Below are 23973 nucleotides of genomic sequence, written 5' to 3' on the forward strand. Positions count from 1 at the left end.
AGCCAAATTTCCACAGAAAGTACTCTATAAAAGCATTTCTTTTCATAGGCAGATCACCCTGTAGCATTTTGCCTCAGTTTAATAATCTAATCCAATCTGTAATCCCAAGCATGACTCTGCAATTTTATCATTGTCATTTTATTAAGAAATCAGTATGTTACAAGTTACATATGTTTGTAAGCTGTCAGTGTGTTTTAATTATGAGCTTTCAACCTCTTTTTTACATTAGAGAAAAGTAAAAATCTATATTTGAGAACTAGTGCAGTTTTAAAATAACCCAATTTCTGATTCACAGACAAGCAGTCCCCCCCCCATTACTTCATTAGATTAGTCATTGGGCGTCATCTTTGCCCAAATGTTCCGCATGCTTATCATGTGAATTAAAATATAATAAGCAATGTTTTTAATAATGTCTGGGCCCACCAGCAGCCAAGCAGTAAGGCTGCTGAAACACTGGTAGTTCATAGTTCAGTGCCGCCATGAAAATGCCCATACAGCAGCCATGCATGGGCATTTTCATGGTTTTCTCTATATGTAACTTTTATACAAATTAGTTTCCCTTAGAAAGGCGTCCATTAAGGTATCCCCCCTTAAGCAGATAGGCCTTGAATACTTTGCCATAATCAAACAAAACAAACCAATCTTACTAATGAGATACACCTCACTAATGAAACATTAGTAATCTCAGTGAACATCTAATGAGACATTAGTATCAATTGCAGTTAGTCAGAAAGTCAACTGTCTGTTTCATAGATAAACTAGATAAATCTACTTATTCCCTTAAACCTTATATTCATGGAAACTAATATTTTTATATATATTTGTATTTGGACTATAATAATCAATGTTACTTTTAAGTGATATGGAAAGTTACAGCTAATCTGTTGTTCAGTTACTAAAAAAATGATTAATTATGTGTTATATAGGTGTCTCATCAATTAAGTACTGTAATGGATTTGTTTACTACTGCCCTGAATCTAGCAGCAACTGACCCTCCAAAAGGAAAAATTATAGATGGCATAAATTTAATGGATTCACTAACTAAAAATAAAATAATTGAGAGGTAAGTGAATTGAAAAGCTGTTGCTCTACATAATAGAGGTGGTTTATATATATATATAGTCCAAAGGGACTTTGCCCCTGAAGGATTTTTGTTTTCGTTTTGTGATTTTGCGTCGAATCACTATAAGCGACGTATCACTTTTCAAATTGTTGCCACCAAATGTTAGAGTCCTGCATTATATTTTAAGAATCTGCATAAATGTATGTATGTTTCTCGCATTGTGATAAAACAATGGTACCTAGAGCCATCCAATTTTGAATGATGTAATCCTACTGCAAATATAAGCATCTGAAAACCCAAATTTGGAATTTGTTTTATTATCGATTTCATATTTTGTAAAACTTTAACGAATTTTTCATTAACGAACTCAATGATTTAAAAGCGAGCAAGGGCAACACTGTTTGGGGGGGGGACCTTTTTATCTCCAGCGTACGGAACTGTGTATCGGAAATTCTAAAGATATGCTCATTTTAAAATTATTTTGCAACATTGCTGTTGAACTGAATTTTATGGTTTAAGGGCAAAGAACATGATATTTAATAAATAAGGGTAACACGCAAAATGTTAAAAAAAAAATTTCCCTTTAGACATAACTTAAAATTTGAAACCTTTCGTGTTTTTTTTTTTTTTTTTTTTTCCCCTCCTCTTTTAGTTCTTTGTCATAGTGAGTTATAATGAGAATTGGCTCATTTTAGCCAAAGTGAAAAACAGCTGTTTGCCAGTATACTAGCAATGCATTCAGTGTTGACACTGTACAGTTTATTTAATATATATGTTACTGTGAAAGACTGAAATTAGAGAATGTTAACACAAATATGTCATACTTGTGGACCTTGACCAGCATACATCGACAAGCACAGAGATAATTAAGACACAATAACACGCCGAATAAGTACTAATTCAGAAGTCAAACAACAAAAATCAGCGTTAATTTTTAAAATTTTCACAGGACTAATTTCGATGGTTTTACCAAACCACCATCCTCAGCTGCAACTAGAACTAAAAGTTTTTAGTTCTGGTTTCACCAACAGATGGCGCCACTTGCTTATCCTTGTACAGGCTTTCTTATTTTATCTAATCATTATTTCCTATCTTGTTCGTTTGCAGTTTTGCAGTTGAGGATGGTGGTTCGGTAAAACCATCAAAACTAGTCCTGTGAAAATTTTAAAAATTAACGCTGATTTTTGTTGTTTGACTTCTGAATAAGCACAGAGATATGCTATGATGGAGGTCAAAGCGAGAAACTGAGAAGACAGAAAGGCAACAAAAAATTTGATCCTTTGTTTTGCCTCCATTGAGGTTATGTGGCATCCATTTATACTACTCTGAAATACTACTGTTTGTCAGTCACATGGCATCTATTTGTTGTACTCTGTAACACTGCTGTTTGTCAGTTTTATGTGAGGTTTGCTAGTAAATGCATTATTTTCTTAATTTTTTATTTATTTTTTTTTAAATCTGATACCCTAATTTATATTGAATGGCAACTGCAGTGAATTGTGAACGTAAACTTTTTTTTTGAAAAGTTACGTGTATTATCCATGAGTAAATTAAAAGACAGTTTTTCTTATTTTTTTCAAGAAAAGTACTCTAGAATACTTTCTGAAGTGATTTCTATTAAAACTAAGTGCTGTACACTTTTGGATTACAAACAGTTAAAACATTTTAACATTTTTAAAGTTAATGATGAAGAGTAGTTAATTGTACCATTAAAACCAGAAGAAATGAATATACAGTATTATGTTACCAATAATGAATTGTTCAGTATACTATCTGAAACTCACACCAGAACAGGCCATAGAGGAAGAAAAAATATTCTTAAAAAGTTGCAAGTTAAATATAAAAATATTATGTATGAAGTTGTAATGTTGTATTTAAATTTATATAAACTGAGTCAAATGAAACACAGTGACCCTAAAAAGGTAGTGTGAAACCAATGGTCAGTTTGGAGTTAAACTTAAGATGTCTTATAGACCTACAGTCACACTGCGATGACAAATATAAGTTTATAATGGGGAAGCATGATTATTTAACAAAGTTTGTCTCCTACAACTAAAGAAGCTGTATATCACCTTCTTCAAATATTTTTAACATTTGATAGACCAACTATATTGCATTCACATAATGGTAGGGAATTCAGTAATCAAGTCATATCTGAACTATGTGCTATGTGGAAAGATGTTACAATAGTTCATGGAAAGCTTCGTCATAGTCAAACACAAGGCTCAGTTGAAAGGGCCAATCTTGATATACGAAATATGTTAACTGCATGGATGAACAATGACAAAAGAAATAAAGGGTCAGATGGTTTGCCTTTTGTTCAATTTGCCAAGAACACTGCATACCATGAAGATGTACTCCAAAGTCTTTATGAAGCACTCTTTGCCGTTAAACCAAAAAGAGACATCACATCATCATCTTTGCCTGGTGAACAAACTGCAAATGTTGATGCCAAAGATCAGCTCAGATAAATTGTTAGACTTTTGAAGAAAATTTTAGCAATGTACCATACCGAAAACCGTATTCCAAAGGAAAATATTGAAGAGACATTGCAACCTATCGCATCTGCATTTCAAGATCTGACTAAACAACATGTATTTCTGTAAAAAGAGTGACCCAAAGCGTATCTTCTTCTGCAAGCTATGAAAATGTTATGAACCTCAAAAGTAAAATTTCTACCTCCTCAAATTTGGTGATATCATACAAATACAAGTCTCTTATGTTGACCATGATTGTACAGGTGCCCAAAATGTGCTGGCAGTTAATGGAATAGGACTGACTGATATAAATTAGCAAACAAATATGGTACTCTGAAGCAGCTCTATAAATGTAATCAGTTTAAAATTTGTACCGAAAAGTTACTTTCCAAAGATGAGATTTTTTTCTCAAGAAATATTGCTGAGAGAAGCAACTGCATTTAATTCAAGAAGTGGAGGGCAAGGCTACATAAGCTGTCATTGCAGAAAGAAGTGTTCCATGACTAAATGCAGTTGTAAAAACAAGAGACTCTTGTGCAATTCAAAGTTTTATAACAGTTTAGGTTGTTGCAACAAATAAGACTGTATAACATCAGTTACATAATTAAGTTTATTATTGGTGTTGTTTTCTTTTCTCCTATTTTGACATTATCATAATATGTTTTAATAATAAAGTATGATTTAAAAACATAACGAAAATGTTTTTATTCAACATTCATCACCAGTGCATAGTGAATGCTGACATTTGCCAGTAGAAATAAGTATATTTAGCAAATATTTCAGACATACACCAAATGACTATGTGACGATATTCTCCAGGTTTCGGTCTTTCATGGTAACATTAAATGTAATAATTTTGTAAACAATGATTTGAGAATTTGAACATAGCAATAATAAAGTGTGGGAGAGAAGCCACAAAATATTTTTTAATCATGGCTGAGATGGTTATAGATGTTGTGGGCATCTAAATAGGATGTATCATAAATGGATGGAATTTAGAGACCAGAAAAAGTTGTAGACTCACCACATAAATTTATTCCTTAATGAATATTTTTTAGGACCCACATTCTTTTTTACACAACACTATGGGTGCAAAAAGCAGTCCACAATTCTGTATACAACTTAACACATATACATACTGTAATTTAATACCATGTGTCATTGTCAATTGTGCCTATAGTGGGCTCAAAAACATCAAGACTGGACCATCAATAAGTAGAAGACAGTTGCCAGTCAGTTGAATCATGGTTTTTCATTCATCTTGTCAATGGTCATATCAGGGTACTCTGTCTTCCAGGCGAACAGTTGCTCGCCCCCTGTCATACATAGGTTGGTGGTGGCAGTATGATTTGGGAGACATTCCTTATGGGTGGCTCTGGGACCCTTAGTTGTGGTAGGACAGATCATGAAAGCTGAGGGCTATCTGAACGTAATTGTGGATAAGTTGCACACTTACATGGTGTCTATCTTCCCAAGTGGAAATAGAATATTGCAGCAGGACAACGGCTGATGTTGCAAGGCTCTAATTATGTTTGAGTGGTTCGAGAAACATAAGAATGAATCCCACTTAATACCCTGGCTACCTAACTCACCGGATCGTAACCTGATAAAGCACATTTGGGATGTTATGGAACAGCAGTTCAGAACTGGAACACCACCATGTTGGATGTTGGGATATCTCAATTTTGCGCCACCGTTGCTTAGACATTTGGTTGTAACCTGTTTCCAGTCATCTGCCAAGAACTTGTGACGTCCATGCCAAGATGAGTTGCTGTTGTTTTGCATGCCAGAGGTCGTGTAACACATTATTGAGTAGGTGGTCACATTGTTTTGGCTTTTCAGTATATATAACTTTTTTTAAAATTTTATTAGTATTGTTTTATTTTGTTTTCTGTCTGTTTCGTAAATTTAAGTGTTCTGAATAAATTAAATATTTATATTTATATTCCAAAGTGATCTGTTATTTAAAATTTAAGTACATCCTAAAATATGATATAATTTCAGCCTTGGCTCAAAGCAGAAACTCATTTTTAAATTTTTTGAAAGAAAAACTTACCTTAAAACATAGATTTCATAAATGAGAAAGTATATTTTGACATTTTTCTCATTCAACATTTTTTTCTCTTCTACACTAAGCAAAATGATTTTGTAGTATGCATAATTTTAAACTAGATACATTATCATAGAGATGAGCTTGCTTTATTGAATCATACTATAGACCAGTTAATGTATTTAATGATTTATCTTTTCAATATTGAGGCACTAGCTAATTTTCTAGCATGAAACATTCTACAAAAGAATTAAAATTCTTCATGTTAATAGTTATCTGCAGAACAGCTTCTTCATGCTAGTAACCCACAAATATGATCTTCAGATTTTAACCTTTAAACGACTTTAACCAGATAGATGACTAAATATTCTTATAATTAAAAGGAGTTTTTAGATCACATTTTTTAGAATAGTACTGAACTCTGTAATAGCATCCAATTATGCTTCACCTGGCACAAGCATAATGGCCACTTGCCAATTCTGGCCTTCATCCAAGTGGCTTTCGAACGTAATTACAGTACACACTGCTTAACTGTGATCTCATTTATCCATGGCCATTTTGATAACATTAAGCAAGATAAAAAAATATCCATCAAAACAGCTATAGAATTTAACTAATTTAATACGGATACAAAAGAAATCGTATAAATAAGTATTTTCACAGAATTTGAAGTAGGAAAATGCAAAAAATTATTTATGAACTGCTCATAATGTCTTTAATGCAATACTTCATTTATGAACTGTTCATAACATTTCTGGAAATTATTTGACTAATACTAATGTATTATTCTTAAGCCTTATTCTTAATACTTGGAGGGTCTCGTTCATTTACTAGTAGAGAACAAAGAAATGTAAAATTTTAAAAATTAGGCAAAAAAGTAACCTAAGTTTGGTGCACATGTTTTCGTAGGAATGGGGGGAAAACATTCTGCAGAATTTTTCTGAAGAAGAAGGGACATATATTTGATCTCAAAATTAAGAGAGTTATTTAGAAGCCAAACTAAAGTTGCTTTTTTGCCTAATTTTAAATGGGTGGCTATAATTGAAAACAAGCTGTATGGCAGTATAATTCCGTACGTTGCTACACTTTTTAACTCTTGGCAACTTTTATAATCTGTTTTGATTTTATTTGGTGATTATACTTCAGTTTAAAAAATCGGTAGTACGTAGATCCTGTTAACTGAACTATTGATCCCGAGAAGCAATGTATTTTCCATGTTTTCGCATACAAACTTGCAGGAGTCCAGCAATTTGATAACAATATCCAAATGATGCAGTCAAAGTAAGTGGTCTCTGTTGTTACCCCGTCTGACCATTTTTACACTTACAACTTTTTATTTAATGAAGATATGTGCATCGCTTCAAACATGTTTCTTTTTTTATTGCTTTAGTTATATGTTCTGTGTGCCAGTCCCTGTGGAGCAGTAGTTAATTGTTAATTATTCTGTGTGCCATTTCCTGTAGAGCAGTAGTTAATTGTTAATTATTCTGTGTGCCAGTACCAGTGAAACAATAGTTGCAGCAGTTAATGGAGCAGCAGGTTTTGTGCTCTAAACGTAATTTTAATCAATCTGTGAAGAAACCATCACATTTAAAATTTTTCTTTAATTTTGAATTCTAGTATATAAGAATATTTTAATCGTTTTATAAATTGATCTGTATGTCAAAAGTATTAAAATGTACACTGCGGAAAAAAAGGGGGGACAGTTCTGTATCTCCCTTTCTACAGGTCTGATTGACAAAATTCAACTTGCGTTTTTCATGTCTCGAAAGCGCGACTTAGGATGTGTATTAGATTTATGTATAGCATTGTTCAAATACAGGTATTTTGACACAAAATCGGACTTATTCTGAAATAACATAGGGATTTTTCCATATTTCGATTCTACGACTCATATTACGCCAAACTACCAAGTTTTGTAAAAATTGCACAAGTAGTTTTTAAGAAATTAGCAAAAATTTAGCTTCTCAATGTTGATTTAGTATATATTTATTAATTTCTCTTTTTTTTATTAAACGTATTTGATTCTTCTTTTCACATTTCGAAATTTAGGTTCATTCCAAATAAAATTCACCCATTTTTTATGATTTCTTTTTAAAATTTGTGTTTTTAAATAATTTTTATAAATTTTTCAAAAACATTTTTGAATTATAATCTATAAAATGTTTATTATCATCTTAAAGTAGACGTATTTCTAAGCATACATGCAAAAAATTAGAGTTTTTTATTCAAAATTTCTGAAGATATATGTGAATTTATATATTGGTGCATTTTGAAATTTAACATATTTGTTGAAAGCAATAAAATATCAAATGTGGTGTAGACACTTTTCTAAAATTATTTGGAAGTAGAAACGATGTGACTTTTTCCCCGCCCATGCACAATGTAAAAAGGTAGGGAAAAGCTGCCCTTTTTTCCACTCCGCCATAATGGTAGGGAAAGGAAAATTGGTTGCCACATATTAAGAAGTTCGCCAAGTGAATTATTATTGACGGAAACTGAAAACATCGTGCCAAGATAAATTTTTGAATTTCTCCTTAAATTTTGCACCAAATTTTACAAAATTTAATATCTAGTCATGATTTGAGTCGTAGAATCGAAATAAAAAAAAATATGTTATTTCAGAAAATGTACGATTTTGTGTCAAAATACCTATGTTAGTACAATGCTATATATAAATCTAATATATATCCTAAGTTGCACTTTCAAGACATGAAAAATGCAATTTTAATTTTGTCAATCGGCCCAGTAGAACGGGAGATGCATAAGTGTGCCATTTTTTCCTTCGCCGAGTACATGTCATAACTAATGTTAAATATGTATTTAAAGTATTATTTTCTTACAGACCAGTATTTTATTATCGTGGCAACGAACTCATGGCTGTGAGATATGGCCTTTATAAGGCTCATTTCTGGTGCTGGACAAATTCCTATGAAGAATTTCACCAAGTAATATTTCTTTAGAAAAATAATACTTGAATACATTTTCTCTCAACTTTACAAAAGTGCACAGTAAAATATTAATTTTAAAGTGACCAGATTTTTTCTAAAACCAATTTGGAGTAAGATAATCTTATCAACTTAAAAAGAATAGAACACAATTCCAGTATGATATTTAAAGAACTTAAGCTAAATTCTTCACACAGTTCTCAGTCTGTATTGTATTTTTATTCCATCAGCATTTTTCAAGCAAAGTAACGAAACAATCAGATACTCAGAAACAGTTACATTCTAAAAGATTTTCCCTGACACTTACTGGCTTTAAATATTTTGTTTTTGTATAATGAGTGGCTAAACACTTGCCATATTTCAGAACGTCTTCATGTTTGTCCTGGATTTCAAAATATTGTTTAGTTGGATTTTGTCAGTTACCTACATAATATTTATTTTCAAAATACAGATTTTATTGCTGAAGTTCTTCCAATAAGTGCAGTTTAATTCTTAATGTTACAGATGTAAAGTGGAGACATACATACTCTGAAAATGGGAAAATTTTCAATCCATTTTTGCCTCAGCTATACCTAATTTGTTGGCAGAAAAGTTTCTTTATCAAAGTATTTTTGATAATCATGCAATGTACCAATTTTATTTATTTAGCATTACCTTTTGCAGTCATTGTATTGCAAAGTCCAATATGAAAGCTATTGATTATTTTATTAAACTCTTGCTACTAAATTATGAAATTATTGAAATTTAAATTGAAGTGAAGAATAAGTGGCAGCCCAAATTTCATGAACTGCTGTGTTGGATAACGATTTTGTCCTAGTAACCCAACCCCCCCTTTTTTTAAAGTTTTTAGTAATTTTATTTGAGAAACTTTTTTGGGGTGGGGAGGGGAGATAATAGGAATTAATGAGGTAGTGAAATACTAGAACAACAGTAATGTATCATACAGTACAAAGTCCGTAATCCGGACTTGTTGGGACTTCGGTGATTCCAGATTAGGGGTTTTTTTAGATTATAGATCATCAATTTAAATCTGGTAAGATGACATGCAGAAATTATACAATTCAAAATATGAAACCATAATTTGTGAAATGAAGAGCAATTATGATCTAAAGGGTATCAAATTTTACAAAAAAAAAAAACTTAATATTTATTTGTTTACTTTATTAAACATTTCTTTCAACATGCGCATGTGTAAAGCATACAAAAAATAAGTTTGTGGCTTTGGGGTTCAGATTATAGATCGTTCCGGATTATGGACTTTGTACTGTATATCTATGCAGGGTGATTCAGAATTCATCATCAATATTTGGTGGGGAGGTAGGGAATAGGAAAAGAAGGAGATTTCACATAGGAATACATGGGCACATATGCCATGTATTAGGGCAAAATGACCCTAGTTCAAAGATGGAAAGAACACATAAGAAGGAAGTAGTAAGGACAAAAACATTTATTATCTTACATGTAACATTTCTTTGCATCGGTTTTACCGACTTGCAAGAAGTGCTCGAACTGCTGACCATGTGCTAGAATGCATGACTCACAATGGCATTGCATGGACAACCAGACCTTCTGGAATATGCCTGGCATTTACATACATATTTTCAAGTTCATTCCACCTATACCGGTTCATATTACTTCTGCAAAGTCGCCTAGTTGAATGATGGCTGCACACGTCAAACAGCTGTGCTTATGTATGGAAGTTATGTACACACAGCGCCCTCTACACAACCATGCGTTCGTCTGCACCCATACTTTCCTATGTGAAATCTCCTTCTTTTCTATTCCCTACCTCTCCATCAAATATTGATGATGAATTCTGAATCACCCTGTATAATGTTCAATGTGTCCAATGCTGATACCATAAGTGATATTGCATTTGTGCAAATCTCAGATTTTTTTAACTAAAAACAGCTCACTATGTGCACTAATGCAGAGACAAACAATAATGCATATGATATAATATATGTAGTGTTTAATTTGTGTGATGCAGAGTTTAGGCAATTCTCTGTTGTTGTTTTTTTAAATGAAATCAATCGCTGTGTATATGGGGAGAAAACAGTAATGCCTAGAATAAAATATACAGTAAAAAGTCTGAGATCCGTAATAATAAGTTGATGTTTTTCCTCGTAATAAAACATGTGGAGAATTCTGATTCTTAATTTCACTTTGACATTAAATGAAATACCTCGTTATTGAAGAAACAGTCATTTTAGCATAAATTTGTGTGATCCATAATTTGGCTTCTTAGCTGCATATTTGCTTGGCATACATCTCAAACCGAAGCACTCTACATAGAAACATTGTTGACTTTACTAATATTTTACGTAGGTTGTTTTTTTTTTTTTTTTTTTTTTTTTTTTTTTCAACCTCATAGCACAGTATGATGGCCAGGTATGTGGCAGGTGGTTGGTGTGCGTAATAGGCGACTGCGCATCTCCCCCTCCACACGCTCTGTCACTGGCGTATTCAACATGCCATTTTCTGTTGAGTTGCAGTCACGTAAACATGGCTGTCGCTATTGATTCTCCTGCCAAGTGTGAATTGTGAGCTGTTATTCGTTTCTTGCAGGCAGAAGGGAACAGTGCAGAGGAAATTTATCGAAGAATGAGTCGAGTGTATGGAAACAGCTTTATGAGTGATGGCGTTGTTCGTGAATGGTGTCGAAAGTTTAAAGATGGCCGAACCGATGTGCATGATGAAGGGGGTCAAGGACGCAAGTCTGTCGCTACAGACGACATTGTTCAACGAGTTGACCAAGCGGTTAAGCAAAATCGAAGGTTCACCATAAGTGAATTATCGATGAAATTTCCGGAAGTTTCAAGATCTTCCCCGTACTCTATCGTTACTGAACAGTTGCGCTACAGAAAAGTTTACGCTCGCTGTGTCTCACAGATGTTGACTGACGACCACAAAACTCGCCCAATGGTTGCAGCGTTTGAGTTTTTGACCGTTACAATACTGACGGAGAAGAGTTTTCGAAATCCATGGTGACAGGTGATGAGACATGGGTTCAATATGACACGCCCGAAACGAAACGACAATCGCAACTATGGATGCACACAAATTCTCCAAAGAGACCCACAAAATTCAAACGAACCTTTATGGCAATTGTTTTTTGTAACGTAAGGTTATGGCAACTGTTTTTTGGGACCAAAAAGGTGTGTTGCTTTTGGAGTTTATGCAGCCAAAACAACAATTAATGCAGATTCATATTGTGAAACTTTGCAACACTTATGGAGATCTATTCAAAACAAACAAAGAGGCATGCTGACTTCTGGAATTGTTCTGATCCACGACAATGCCCGTCCTCACAGCGCTCGTGTAACCCAACGGCTCCTTCAGCAATTTCAATGGGACATTTTCAAACATCCACCATATAGTCCTGACCTAGTGCCGAGTGACTTTCATCTGTTCCCTGAACTGAAGCAATGGCTTGGCGGGAAGAGCTTCCAAAATGACGTGGAGCTGAAAGAAACGTTCACAACTCACTTCCAATCATTGGTGGGGACGTTTTATGAAGAGGGTATTGCAAAGCTTGTTCACAGATATGACAAATGCCTCAGTCATCAAGGTGATTATGTAGAGAAGTAACCTGTATTGTACATTACTTTTGGTAATAAAATCTTTTTTTTATATTCTCCCGTTTTATCTTTAAAGCCCATCGGAGGTTGAAAAAAAAATAGCCCTCGTATATCCCTGATGCCAACCTGGTGTATCATTATTATATTTTGCTTCCATCACCGCATGTTTATCAACACATGATAACTTGAGTAATGACTCATGCAGCGATGACTAAATAATTTTTTTTATATATTAATAATTGAATAGCAAAAAGTATGGTAACTTTTTATATTGACATTACGCTTGGCAATGAACAGTTTTAAATTAAATGCTAAGAGGAAAAATATAGCAAAAATTTCTTTCCATATGCTAAAAGCATATTTTTTGAATGATACTCATAGACCAAAAGATCATATTTAGTGGTATTTGAATTAAGAATAACTGATTTATTATTCACATTAACACAGAACCGGCGCTAGAGCTCATATGGTCGCATGGTTAACGGATGGCGGAATCTGTAGTATGGTTCTAGACCCAGAAAACACCACTACCAATACTGAAGAAAGAGACAGAGAAGTTATTGAAGACGAAAAAATTTCGATTGGCAAGTTAGTCGGAATTCTCGACACACCAATTATAGGACTTGAACAAAGTAGAACTTCGTAACTGAACAAAAAGCAATGTCTGTTTATAGAATTAAAGATAAAAGTATTAGCACAAAAATCGGAGCAACTTAAACAACTTACATTGAAAGAAATGCTTGATAAAGTAAACAAATAAATATTAAGCCCCTTTTTTTAAATTTTGACACCCTTTAGATCATAAATGCTTCATTATTTCATAAATCATGATTTTTATTTTTTAAATTTCTACGTGCCGTCTTACTACGTTTAAACTGGTGATCTGATATCCGGAAAATTCGGAGTCGCTGAAGTCCCGACGAGTCCGGATCTCAGACTTTGCACTGTATAATGTTTAAAGTAAGTCTCTGATGTTTTAGCAGAAACAGATTGCTGTATACATGGCAAGAGCAACAGCAATGCATTGTATATTATGCTTAATGTATCATTTGTGTATTTTCAATTTGCAGTATAATATTAATTTTAAATTGCATTTTTCATCATCATTTTTGTATTTTTAATTATTTTATTTTTATATGTTGATAATGTGCGAGTTATGATAAATATCAGAGGTTTTGCAATCATTTTCAAAAACTTGTTAAAAACTCCGATTCCCCCCCTTTGTAAGTATAATTTTAAATTCAGTGAAATTAAAAATTTTAATGGGTTATTAAATTATGTAAATGGAATTATTTTTCTTTCTGTATTTGTATATATTTTCATTAGCATTTCAGTGGTGCCATCTGTGAAAGAACTAACAAAAAATATTAGATCACATACTATATTGCTGCGTGCAAGTATTGTTGCGTGCGCCAAAAATTGTTGTTCATAAGGGTTCGTTTGAATTGAATGCGCAAGTCTGATGAAAAATGAAAAAAATTTATTATTATCACAGCAAATAAAACAAAATGCTTCAATTTCCTCAGATATTCGTACAGTATTACAATATCTCACAGTAGTTATCTTTTAACTACTCAAACATTCAACAGAACTTAATTCAAAACAGCTAGGGAAAGCTAATCCATGAATTCACTACAGTCAACAAGAGCAGTTTTCTAAACAAACTCTTAAATCAATGACTAACTAACTGAATTGATCACAGATCATCATTCATGTAAAAGGCATGTGGTCTCTTGAGACCTTTACCAGTCTATATTTCTTAAGTTCCTAATGGCATAAAGATGAGGGGGGGGGAATCTGTACAAGCGGAAAGACTTAAAGCACTAGGTGCAAATCTCATAAGAGAACTGAATTGAGAAGTTTTCCTCCTTTTTATAAGCATTTTAAATAATGTGTGAGATTTTTCTAGCAATTATGTTTATGTTAGAATTTTCATAATTATGTTTTTTAAAGAAGGCATTTTAAAATATAAAAATTTTGTAATGCATCATTCATAAACACAGCAAATTTCAAACTTTTCACTATTATTAAGACATTTAAAAGTTACTTATTCTTTACAAAACTTGAAGACTCCACAACTTTCTCTAAATACCAGCATATCCATCATATTGGTTTATCAGTTGAGGAAACTGGTGTTTATTCTTCACCAGTGGCCAAAAGATTTGCCAATTAGCAGTTATTGTAGAAAAGACCTCCGTTCCTTCTGACCACATTCCCTAGGCAACTGGCTGTTTTCGAACTGCTGTCATTCCATTATAAAAATTAAAAGCATACTCTATTTTATGAAACAATAAAAATACTTCGATTTTTTTAAATGTATTTTTTCATAAGGTGAGAGCCTTCAACGTTTATCTTGAAAACATTAAACAGGGTTGCCACGCTACCTGGAAAACCGGGAGAACCGGGAAAAGTCAGGGAATTCAAAAATTGACCAAAATATTCAGGGAAAAATCAGGGAATTTAAGTATTTTTGTCAAAATCTGGAAAAGTCAGGGAGGTTCATACAACTGGATCCCGCCAAAAAAAGCGATTTTTGCGCCGACGTCGAAAGAGATAAATTTTTTGGCGAATTATGTATCACGTGAGTGTCATTCGGGTAGCTGGCATAGAGCCAATTTTCGCAGCTCCGATTTGATTGTCTTTTAGAAAGGCAAAGCAACTTTCCCGCAACTTTTGGTTTCCAGTATTCTCGAGAATCGCATGTGCAGTGCATGAACTAAAGAAAGTACCTGTTCTCGTATAAAACAAAATGGGTTGGTACTTTTCCGTTTCGCCGGCGCAAATCTCGCCAAGCAGACTTTATTGGCGACAACACACAGACGCTTAACACAAGTTAGTTCTAAGATATTTTTATTTTGAAGGTATGAACATTTTAATATGGCTTAAAATTTTGTAAAAAGACATTAATTTAAGAATTTTCTACGCTTTCATGGAGCAACGCCCTGATTAGCAGTTTCTTATCATGTGACTCTAAGGGATCTCATCTCACGTAAACTCCGCTACAAAAAATCTAATTCTCTCAGTAATTATCTACATTCATTTCAAGTTATATCTTAATTTGGAATACAAGTTTAAATTGAAGAATTATTTCAATTCGTACGAATAGCTTACTCCGAAATTATGTAACACCGCAGTGCTTTAATTTCGCTAGTGCAATCTCATTAGAATGGATGAATTTAACCCTTAACTTTGCCTTTTCTATATTTTCGCCTTCGGGTGAGTGGTGTGATTGCATCCTAATTGACTTAATTACCGCGAATGGCCTTAGGGTATAAAATTGAACTATCTGGGTTAAAATTCTATGTAATTGTATGCCAGTATTGAAAGAAACAATCAATCTGATGAGAAATGGCTGCGAATTGTTTTGAAAATGAGGCGTAAAAGATTACCAGCGAGGATATTTCGTTTGGTAACGGTTGTATCATTTTTGGCGACTTTATTGCTTGCGCCGGCAAAATGGAAAAGTACCAATGGGTTTAATCCTAGTATACGGTACCATGGAGGTTAGAATCAAAGAATATGTATTGTAAAGAAGGAAAACCTCTCTGCAACAGACGTGGCTTCGTTCCATCATAGAGGGAAACAGCTGTGCATGTCTGATATATCTGTTGCCAAAGCTCGAAACCGGTGCTGAAGTTCGAAGGTCACGTTGTCAAGAGTTCATAAAATGAATATCGTTTAAAATTTCTTTAACGACTTGCGCTAAAAAGACGTGCCACGCACGTCGAGATGCTTTTGTCTCAAACCGTGAGCGATGTGAACACCACGTCGATAAGCATTTATCGCAAAAATGAAAATAACGTGGTGCACACGTCGCCTAACAACGAGATTGTTTATTTCTCTAGTTACAGCTCTGGATTGCACTCGCAGATGCGGAGCGGCGTAAATGAGACACTTTACCGCTTGTTATATTGTAGCGCACGGCACCGCAACCGTGAAGTTTAGTCTTAGCGCAAGTGGTTAAACTCTAAAGGAAAAGAAAATATTTTTTGGCGCAAGTAAATTAATTCATGGATTAGTTATTTTCAGGGGGAAAAAAATCCGTTTTAAAACTACGAAAATCCGTTTTTTAAAACGGATTTTCGTAGTTTTCTTTTTGTCAAAGAGCGTTTCTTCTTAACACGTGTTTCTCAACTGTACACATCGCGGAGAGGAAAATTCTGGCCGCCAGGTTCCGTCGCCAAATCCCTTGGCAAATTTTTCCTCCGCATTTCTAACGGCGTAATAGCATTTTACTTGTATGGAACCTTTTCTTCTTTACATAGACGTTCTTTGGTTAGAATAATAATGAGATTTGGCGACATCATGATGCGCAGTAAACGGGTCATTTTGGTCTTGGCGAGAATTTTCAAAATCGTGCCAAAGCCTTACCGTATACTAGAATTTTACCGCAAAATCTTTTTAAACCTTTTTTCTTTCTTTTTAATAAATACCTTGCCATTTTGCAGTAAAATAAAAAAATAGTAATCAGTCATCTAGGCTAGCCATGTAATATAACTATATTCGTTAAAATATCGTTGATTATTCTAATTCAATTTTTAAGTAATTATTTTTATGTTATTCATATAATTTAATGTTGCTTCTTCCCACTAAATTTATTTATTATTAGTAAATAACATTTCCAAATTTCAGGAAATTTTCTCTGGCATAATCCAGAAATTATAGCAGTATGATGACATACCATCACGAAATTTAATGCACATATTTTTTCATTATGTATGCTGCGAAATAAATATAAAATACCTCAATTCATTAAAATAGATTTCTTTCTTTCGTTTAGCTGCAGAATGTCTGCAAAAAAAAAAGCCTTATTTTGTTCCAGATTGGGAAGATTCTAATCTCAATCTTCAGTGGAGAAAAAAACAACTATTATAATTATATTTGTGTTTTCAAGTGTTAAGGTGCTTTTTAAGAACATACCTCACGCAAATTAAATTTACCTAAAATCTAACCTAACTATTTAGCATTGCGTTGTGATTTATAAGGACCGGATTAGCCTCGTGTTGAACTGGTGATGATCATGAGTAATAATTAAATAAAACATACATTTGTTATCCAATGTATATATCTTAAATTTTATTAAGTGGAAAACTAAACAAAATTATCAAACAAAGTATACCAAGAATAATTAAGAATAAATGTCCTCTGGGATTTATTGAATAATTAAGTGAATTTGCTACACAATACAAGTAATACCATAATTAATTTACCTCTTAGCACAGCCAACGTACATTACGCGGATAGACTGGAATTTTCTTGAAACACACCTGGAAAACCTGGAAAAGTCAGGGAATCTCATTCTCCTGTTTGAGTGGCAACCCTGATTAAAGAAATTACTAGAATTTAAAATTTCAAACAATTTCATTTTTAAAATATAGTTAAAACTAAAAAATATAAATTCAAAGAAATTAAAATAATAATACAAAAATAGTATTCGTATTAACCTTCCCTAAGTAAAATCTACAAATTACTTACCTAATTTTTATCAAATTCAATAATTTTCCCAATTCAGAAATACGAAACTACACTTTAAATAAATCGTAATATTTTTGAATTATTAACTTTGATTTTAAAATGATTTAAGCAAAACACTGCTATCAATAAATTGCAAAACAATGCAATTACTTATAATGCAAAGTAATTTTAAAAACACAATTTAGTACTTAAAGTGACCACATTTTTATTGACACAAAGCGGGACAAATGGAATGAAATAAGAATTATAATTTAGTTATGAAAGCAGAACAATAATTCAAAAAAATATTTTTTATTATATACATTCATATACTTGTCTATAAATATACAAAAATATATTTATTATTAACTATTGGTAACTATAAAAGTATTTGTAAAAAACAATAATCTGAATATTATGTTTTTTTGCTTAGTTTAATATTTTATTTTTAAAACAATTGATTTTCTTTCACGGTTATATTTTTTATCCGAGTGAATACTTTGCAATAGATTCGGATCATTTATTAAAATGTCATGAAATTTCTCACATGAATTGGTCAAATTATATTTAAGCTTAATACAGATTTTAAAGTTTTAATGTTCAACTGCATTTTTTTCAATTGTCCATATTTTATTGATACTAGAAAAAACATGTTTTGTTGCTGCATTTGTTCCTAGAAGTGAGAGCCCATGTTCTACAATTTTCAAAATACTTTCATAAGGAATATTATTCTGCTTAAAATGAGGGAATAACTCCATCCATTTTTTATGTTTCCACATTTGCAGACAACCAACGTTTAATTTTTTCATCAGTAACGTATCTTTTTACTAATCGCACCTTATCAAAAAGATCATTTTCGTAAATATTATTTTTTGGAAAATGGTTACTAATATACAGTCAAAAGTCGTTAATTTGGACACCCATAATCCGGAATGATCTGTAATTCGGACCTCAAAGCTACAACCTTTCTGCGTATGCGTCGCGTTGACGCATGCGCGTAAGACCTTTACCGCTGCGAATTTGCGCGTGCGCAAAATACGTTTACGAATGCGCGTTTAATGTATAACGGACGGGATAAGCTAAGTTAAAATTATCTAATTATCTATTTCAGTTATGTTGCAGATTGCGTTGTTCCTTAATCTTCGAATTGGATCCGGCTTATTATTTTTTGCAGACTGTTAGAGCAATTTTATAAAAGTAAGCTTGAACTTTGGATTATGTCAAATAGAATTTTCGATATATATTTACTAATATGTAAAGGATATCCGAAAGTATCTTTCGGAGTCCATTACACAAAAAGTGGAATTGCTGCAAAAAATGGATAAAGGCATATATTTTGTTTATCTAAACTTTAACGCTTGTTTATCTAAACTTTAACGTTTGTTTATCTTTAACACGGCGTGCAATGAATTCACTATCCTTATCTTTAAGGGCAGATGTTTTTATTTTATTTGGCTTATAATTGCTTACTCTATGTAGTATTTCATCTCGATGTACTCTATCTTTGATATGATTTAAATCAAATGCCTCGTCATTATAATTCGCTTCCGATAGCGAAGAAAGTGACAGAGGTTATTGAAAACGAAAAAATTTCGATTGACAAATTAGTCGGTATTCTCGACACAGCAATTATAGGACGTGAACAGCGGAACTTTGTAACTGAACAAGAAATTATGTCTGTTTATTTATAGAATTCAAGAGAATGTATTATCACATAAAAAACGAATCAACTTAAACAACTTACATTGAAAGAAATGTTTAATAAAGTAAACAAATAAATATTAAGCTTTTTTTTTTTTTTTTTGTAAATTTTGATACCCTTTAGATCATAATTGTTCTTTATTTCGTAAATTACGGTTTTATATTTTTAATTTTATAATTTCTGCATGCCATTTTACCAGATTTAAACTGATGATCTATAATCCGGAAAAATCGATAATTCGGAATCGCCGAAGTCCCGACGAGTCCGGATTAACGACTTTTGACTGTATTAAAAAGATTTTTCCACATATTCCCATAAACATAAAATCTCCTTTTTTAATGTCACCCAATGAAAGATTTTAATATCCTGGAACTGAACTGTCCATTCTTCAAGATATTCCAAACTGTTATTATAAAAGTTTCTGATTTCTTTCAGAAAATCAGGTCGTTTAATATGGCACCTTGTTCTTCCAACCTAGTGATGTACTTTCGAATAACTAAAGGAATGTAATTGTTATCAATTCTTTCTCTCAATTTTGTTTTTAAATTATTGATTTCATATGACTCTTTTGTAGTTGAAATTTTGTCCCCTTCAATAATTTTCACAGCATTTTGAAATAATGTAGCTTAGACAAATTTGTGATGTGTCATTTTCAAAAAACAGCTGCAACATTCATGGACATCATGTGATAAATATGACTTTAATGGTATAATATGATTTCAATGATAAAAAATAAATTAATGATAAAAAATATGATTTTAATGGTTCATATATTTTTTAAATATTTTCTACAGCTGGTAAAAGAGCTAGCCATCGTGTTTTGCTGTAATCAATAATTCTTTTATATTCGATTTCAGCACTTTCACAAAAATCCTTCAAACTTTCGACACACACACAGTATATATATATATAAAAATACGAATAAATTTTTTAAATAATATTTTCAACATCCACTGGAAGTAAGTCAGATGCTGTTTGAATAGTATTGTATAGAAGGTGCACTGCACAACCTACTCGAATAATTTTTTGGGTCAAACGTTCATTAAGTTTTGTAAAAACGTTATTGATGCGTCTTCTAGCTTTTCCATCAAAATTTGGGTTAGTGTCAACAATAAAATTATTCCCTCACAATAGGCAATAATTTTATTGTTCAAATTATTCTTTTTTAAAATACTACTTATTGAATCAAAAATTATATATAAAGTTTCACCTGGCAGCCGCCTAGACGGTATAGTGGTTAGGGGAGCCTGACTGCGATACCAAAAGGCCTGGGTTCAAATCCCGAAGAAGCCATGGTTGTAACTGTCTGTCCCTTCATAGGAGGGAATGGCGGCCCATTTATTAGATGTCTCCATAATAAAGAGACCACCACATCTGGCCTTAGTATAGATTAATGGACTCTGTAAGTGTTCACAGTCTGCCATTGGGAAAAAAAAAAGTTTCACCCGGCAATGAAACAAAATCTAACATTCTAAATTTCTAAGTTCTTAGAATGAATTCCTCATTTTTCTTCTCCATATAGTTATTCGACCATCGGTACCAAAAATGTTAAATTTGCTTTCGTCAGCTAATAGGACATTATTCCAGTATGTTTCGAGAGTATTTATCATTGAATTTGTGAATGAAAGCCTAAGCTTTCAGTCTTTCTCACTAACAAAATTTTTTACAGGCAGAACGCCCATGTAATCCAGCTTATCTGAGAACTTGTCGAACAGTTTCAGGTGAAATTGAAGTAGAAAACTTTGCATTAAATTCTGCAGATACTTTTACAGCACTCAAACATGGGTTTTTCTAATAATAAATCTCTCATCACGTTTAGTTAACTTTCTCAGTCAACCTTTTCTTACCTTGTTTTGAATCCGATTTTCTTCTGTAAAGTGTTTTATCACATACTGAACTGTAGAATGGGATAAATTAACTAATTTAACAATATTTCAAATTGATTTACCACTACTGTGGTGAAAAATTATGAATTTTCGAATGCTGTTTGTAATTTCTTTACGATTGCGACCCATTTTTCAATAATAAATAGAATATTATGAAGTGAACAATAAAAAATTAAAGCAAACGCTTGCCACCACAATGCAAAAATTAAAAAAAAGTGGCAAACATTAATTGTAATTTTGGTTTTATCCAAAAATATTTCAGTGTACGAAGACTTTTGTGAGATAAAATGTTTGTCATTTTTTTATTATTAATTTCTTAAAAATAAAGTTTTGCTATATTTTAAAAATATTTCATGTAATTTTGTTATTAAAATCTCATTCAGACAGCTTACTTTTAATTTTGGATAGATTCCTATTTCAATGAAAATCATAAGTGTACGAACACTTTTAGGAGCCACTGTAGTCATTATGGATCAACACGTCTACGCTATAGAAATTCTTGCTCTTCAGTTACTTCTCACTTTGTTTATATAACATATATACCCACCTTTTATTTTCAGAGTCATGCGTTGTAGTTATAGAATTGTTTTAAATGAAGAAATATTCATGTTTGGGCAATGTCAAATTTAAAAGAAAAACAACTTAATTTTGGATAAATAACAAAATCTAACTTTTAATGCTGTCTCCTGGTTCCTATACCCATTATGAAAGAAACTCAGTTTTACATTTATACTTTCACTTGTATGCTTAAAAAGCTTTTATACTCGTTATGAAAAAATAAAATTATAAGAAAAAAATAAAATACAAGAAATTTGACTCCCGTCCAACAAAAATTGACTGGGATATTTAATTTCAAAATTTACAATTTTTTATGTCATTTTGAACTTGTTTCGAGGGATCAGTTAATTGAATTAGAATAATTTAAGGAAATAATTTTAAATGATGTGCAGCAAAAAATGTGTAAAATTTAATAGCCAAGTCATGAAGTTTTTTTTTTTTTTAACAAACTCAAGAATTCAAAAGCGAGCAGTGCCAACACTATTCAAAATAAAATTCCCAGCATGTCAGACTTGCCATTTAGTAAAATGTAATCTTTTACTTTTAATCAACAAACTCAGCTATTTAAAAACAATGTGTTGCTACTACCCAAAATAATATACTTTTTATCTTCCATGCACGAGCATATTGCCATTCAGTAAGGTACAGGATATTTAACTTCCAAATTTAATCTGTCTGTTATTGATTAACAAACCAACAGTTTAAAAGCAATAAATGTAAATCTTAAGAGAATTTTTTCTAATTTTTAATCTAATTGATTTAAATAAAAATGCATTTAACTCTTTCACATCGAAGTCGCCCTAAATGCCTGAGCATTCAGGCATCGGCAGGTCGCCCGACCGCCTGAATAATCTCCTACTTAGTGCTTTCCCCATCACGTTACTGCATTGCTCATTGCTTTCAAGAGTTGTTAAATAACGTGTCAATCATTCTTTTCAAGCGACTTAAAGTAGTTCTGTTACTTTCATTTGTTTACTGTCAATGTTTAGCTGTTGATACCCGAAGTTGCAATCCCATTCCAAGAATGAATTTCACACAGGGTAAAAGCGTCCAAGAAAGTTGTCGTCGCTTTACCTAAATAGGTTATTGTTAACGCTGTAATATTCAATTTGTCATGGGGAAAGGAAACGCATTCCAACAAAAATTCGTATACATGGGCGTTTTCGATTTTTGAGTAAAAGAAATTTGGTCCTCTCTCGATGCGAAAGAGTTAAAGCATGAGCATTCTAGTTTAAAATATTAAAATATTTTTATAAAATGACAATAGCTGGACTCATTAAAACCATTATGTATTTCTTTCTTTTTTATAATTATTACTTTAAGCAGCTAGCTGCATAATTGATTAGTTAGTACAAATGTTTAATTTTTTATAGGGAATTGATTTTTGCCCTGGTATGGATTTGAAAGGTATTACAAGCCATGAACAACTTAATCATACTGCACAACCTCTTCTTTTTCATCTTGGAAGAGATCCTGGAGAAAAATATCTAATTAAGTATGTTGATGTTTTTGTTTTATCATGATTATCTATTAGAAATTACTATAATATTAATTAATTATCATCGTTAGACATAAAATTTGTAAGTTTTTTTACTGATCATTTGAGTTATCCCCATCTATCTAATCAGTAGTTTAACATTTTGCATATGGGAGATATAAATTTGCATAGCTTACTACAGTTTCTTGGATAGATTGCTGAACAATTCATCCCAATTTCAGTTTGTAGCAAAGATAGAAACCTACTTCCATAATTTTCTATATGTTGTCATCAGGAGAAGCTAATTTCTCTCTTTAAAAGTTTGAGCCCTAGTTGCTGAGTGATAAGATTGCTGAACACTGGTAGTTCACCCCAAGTTTATGTCCTGATGAATGGGCTAGTAGCATGAGAGTTTTTGTAATTTTTCACATGTGTAGCATGAATATGAACCAGTTTTCTTTAAAGAGATCCTCCATGAAATCATCCCTTCCCTTAGACAAATAGTCCACTTGCATTTTCCCATAATCCAAAGAACTTAACCTGACTTTTTCAAAATTCTCAGTGTGCTTTGTCAGAATTAATTAATCAACCAAATCACACAAATTTAATTTATTTAAATAACTAAAATTTAGTTTGGTTTTTCTTTTTTTTTTTTTTTTTCCCCTGGGACCAGATTCAGTAATGCATTATGTGTGCGTGTATATGTACATGCACACATATACATACATTTCGGAATTCGGTCCCAATAACAGAAGTATCCAAATTTATTTTGAAACA

The 23973-nt window shown here is 32.3% G+C and overlaps 1 protein-coding gene across 2 annotated transcripts in view; it reads left to right on the plus strand.

Annotated features, from left to right (window-relative positions):
• The window catches only part of LOC118203759 (N-acetylgalactosamine-6-sulfatase-like), a 76674-nt gene that overhangs the window by 47087 nt on the left and 5614 nt on the right, over positions 1 to 23973 (plus strand). For both annotated transcript variants that reach the window (XM_085815093.1, XM_085815092.1), the window contains 3 exons: positions 927 to 1063; positions 8436 to 8538; positions 23093 to 23214. In XM_085815093.1, the coding sequence (XP_085671219.1) occupies positions 927 to 1063; positions 8436 to 8538; positions 23093 to 23214 (362 nt within the window). The remainder of the gene's footprint in view (positions 1 to 926; positions 1064 to 8435; positions 8539 to 23092; positions 23215 to 23973) is intronic.

Source organism: Stegodyphus dumicola, chromosome 4 (genome assembly GCF_044657685.1).
Source record: "Stegodyphus dumicola isolate Sdum_Otavi_A_Nest chromosome 4, ASM4465768v1".
Classification (NCBI taxonomy): domain Eukaryota; kingdom Metazoa; phylum Arthropoda; class Arachnida; order Araneae; family Eresidae; genus Stegodyphus; species Stegodyphus dumicola.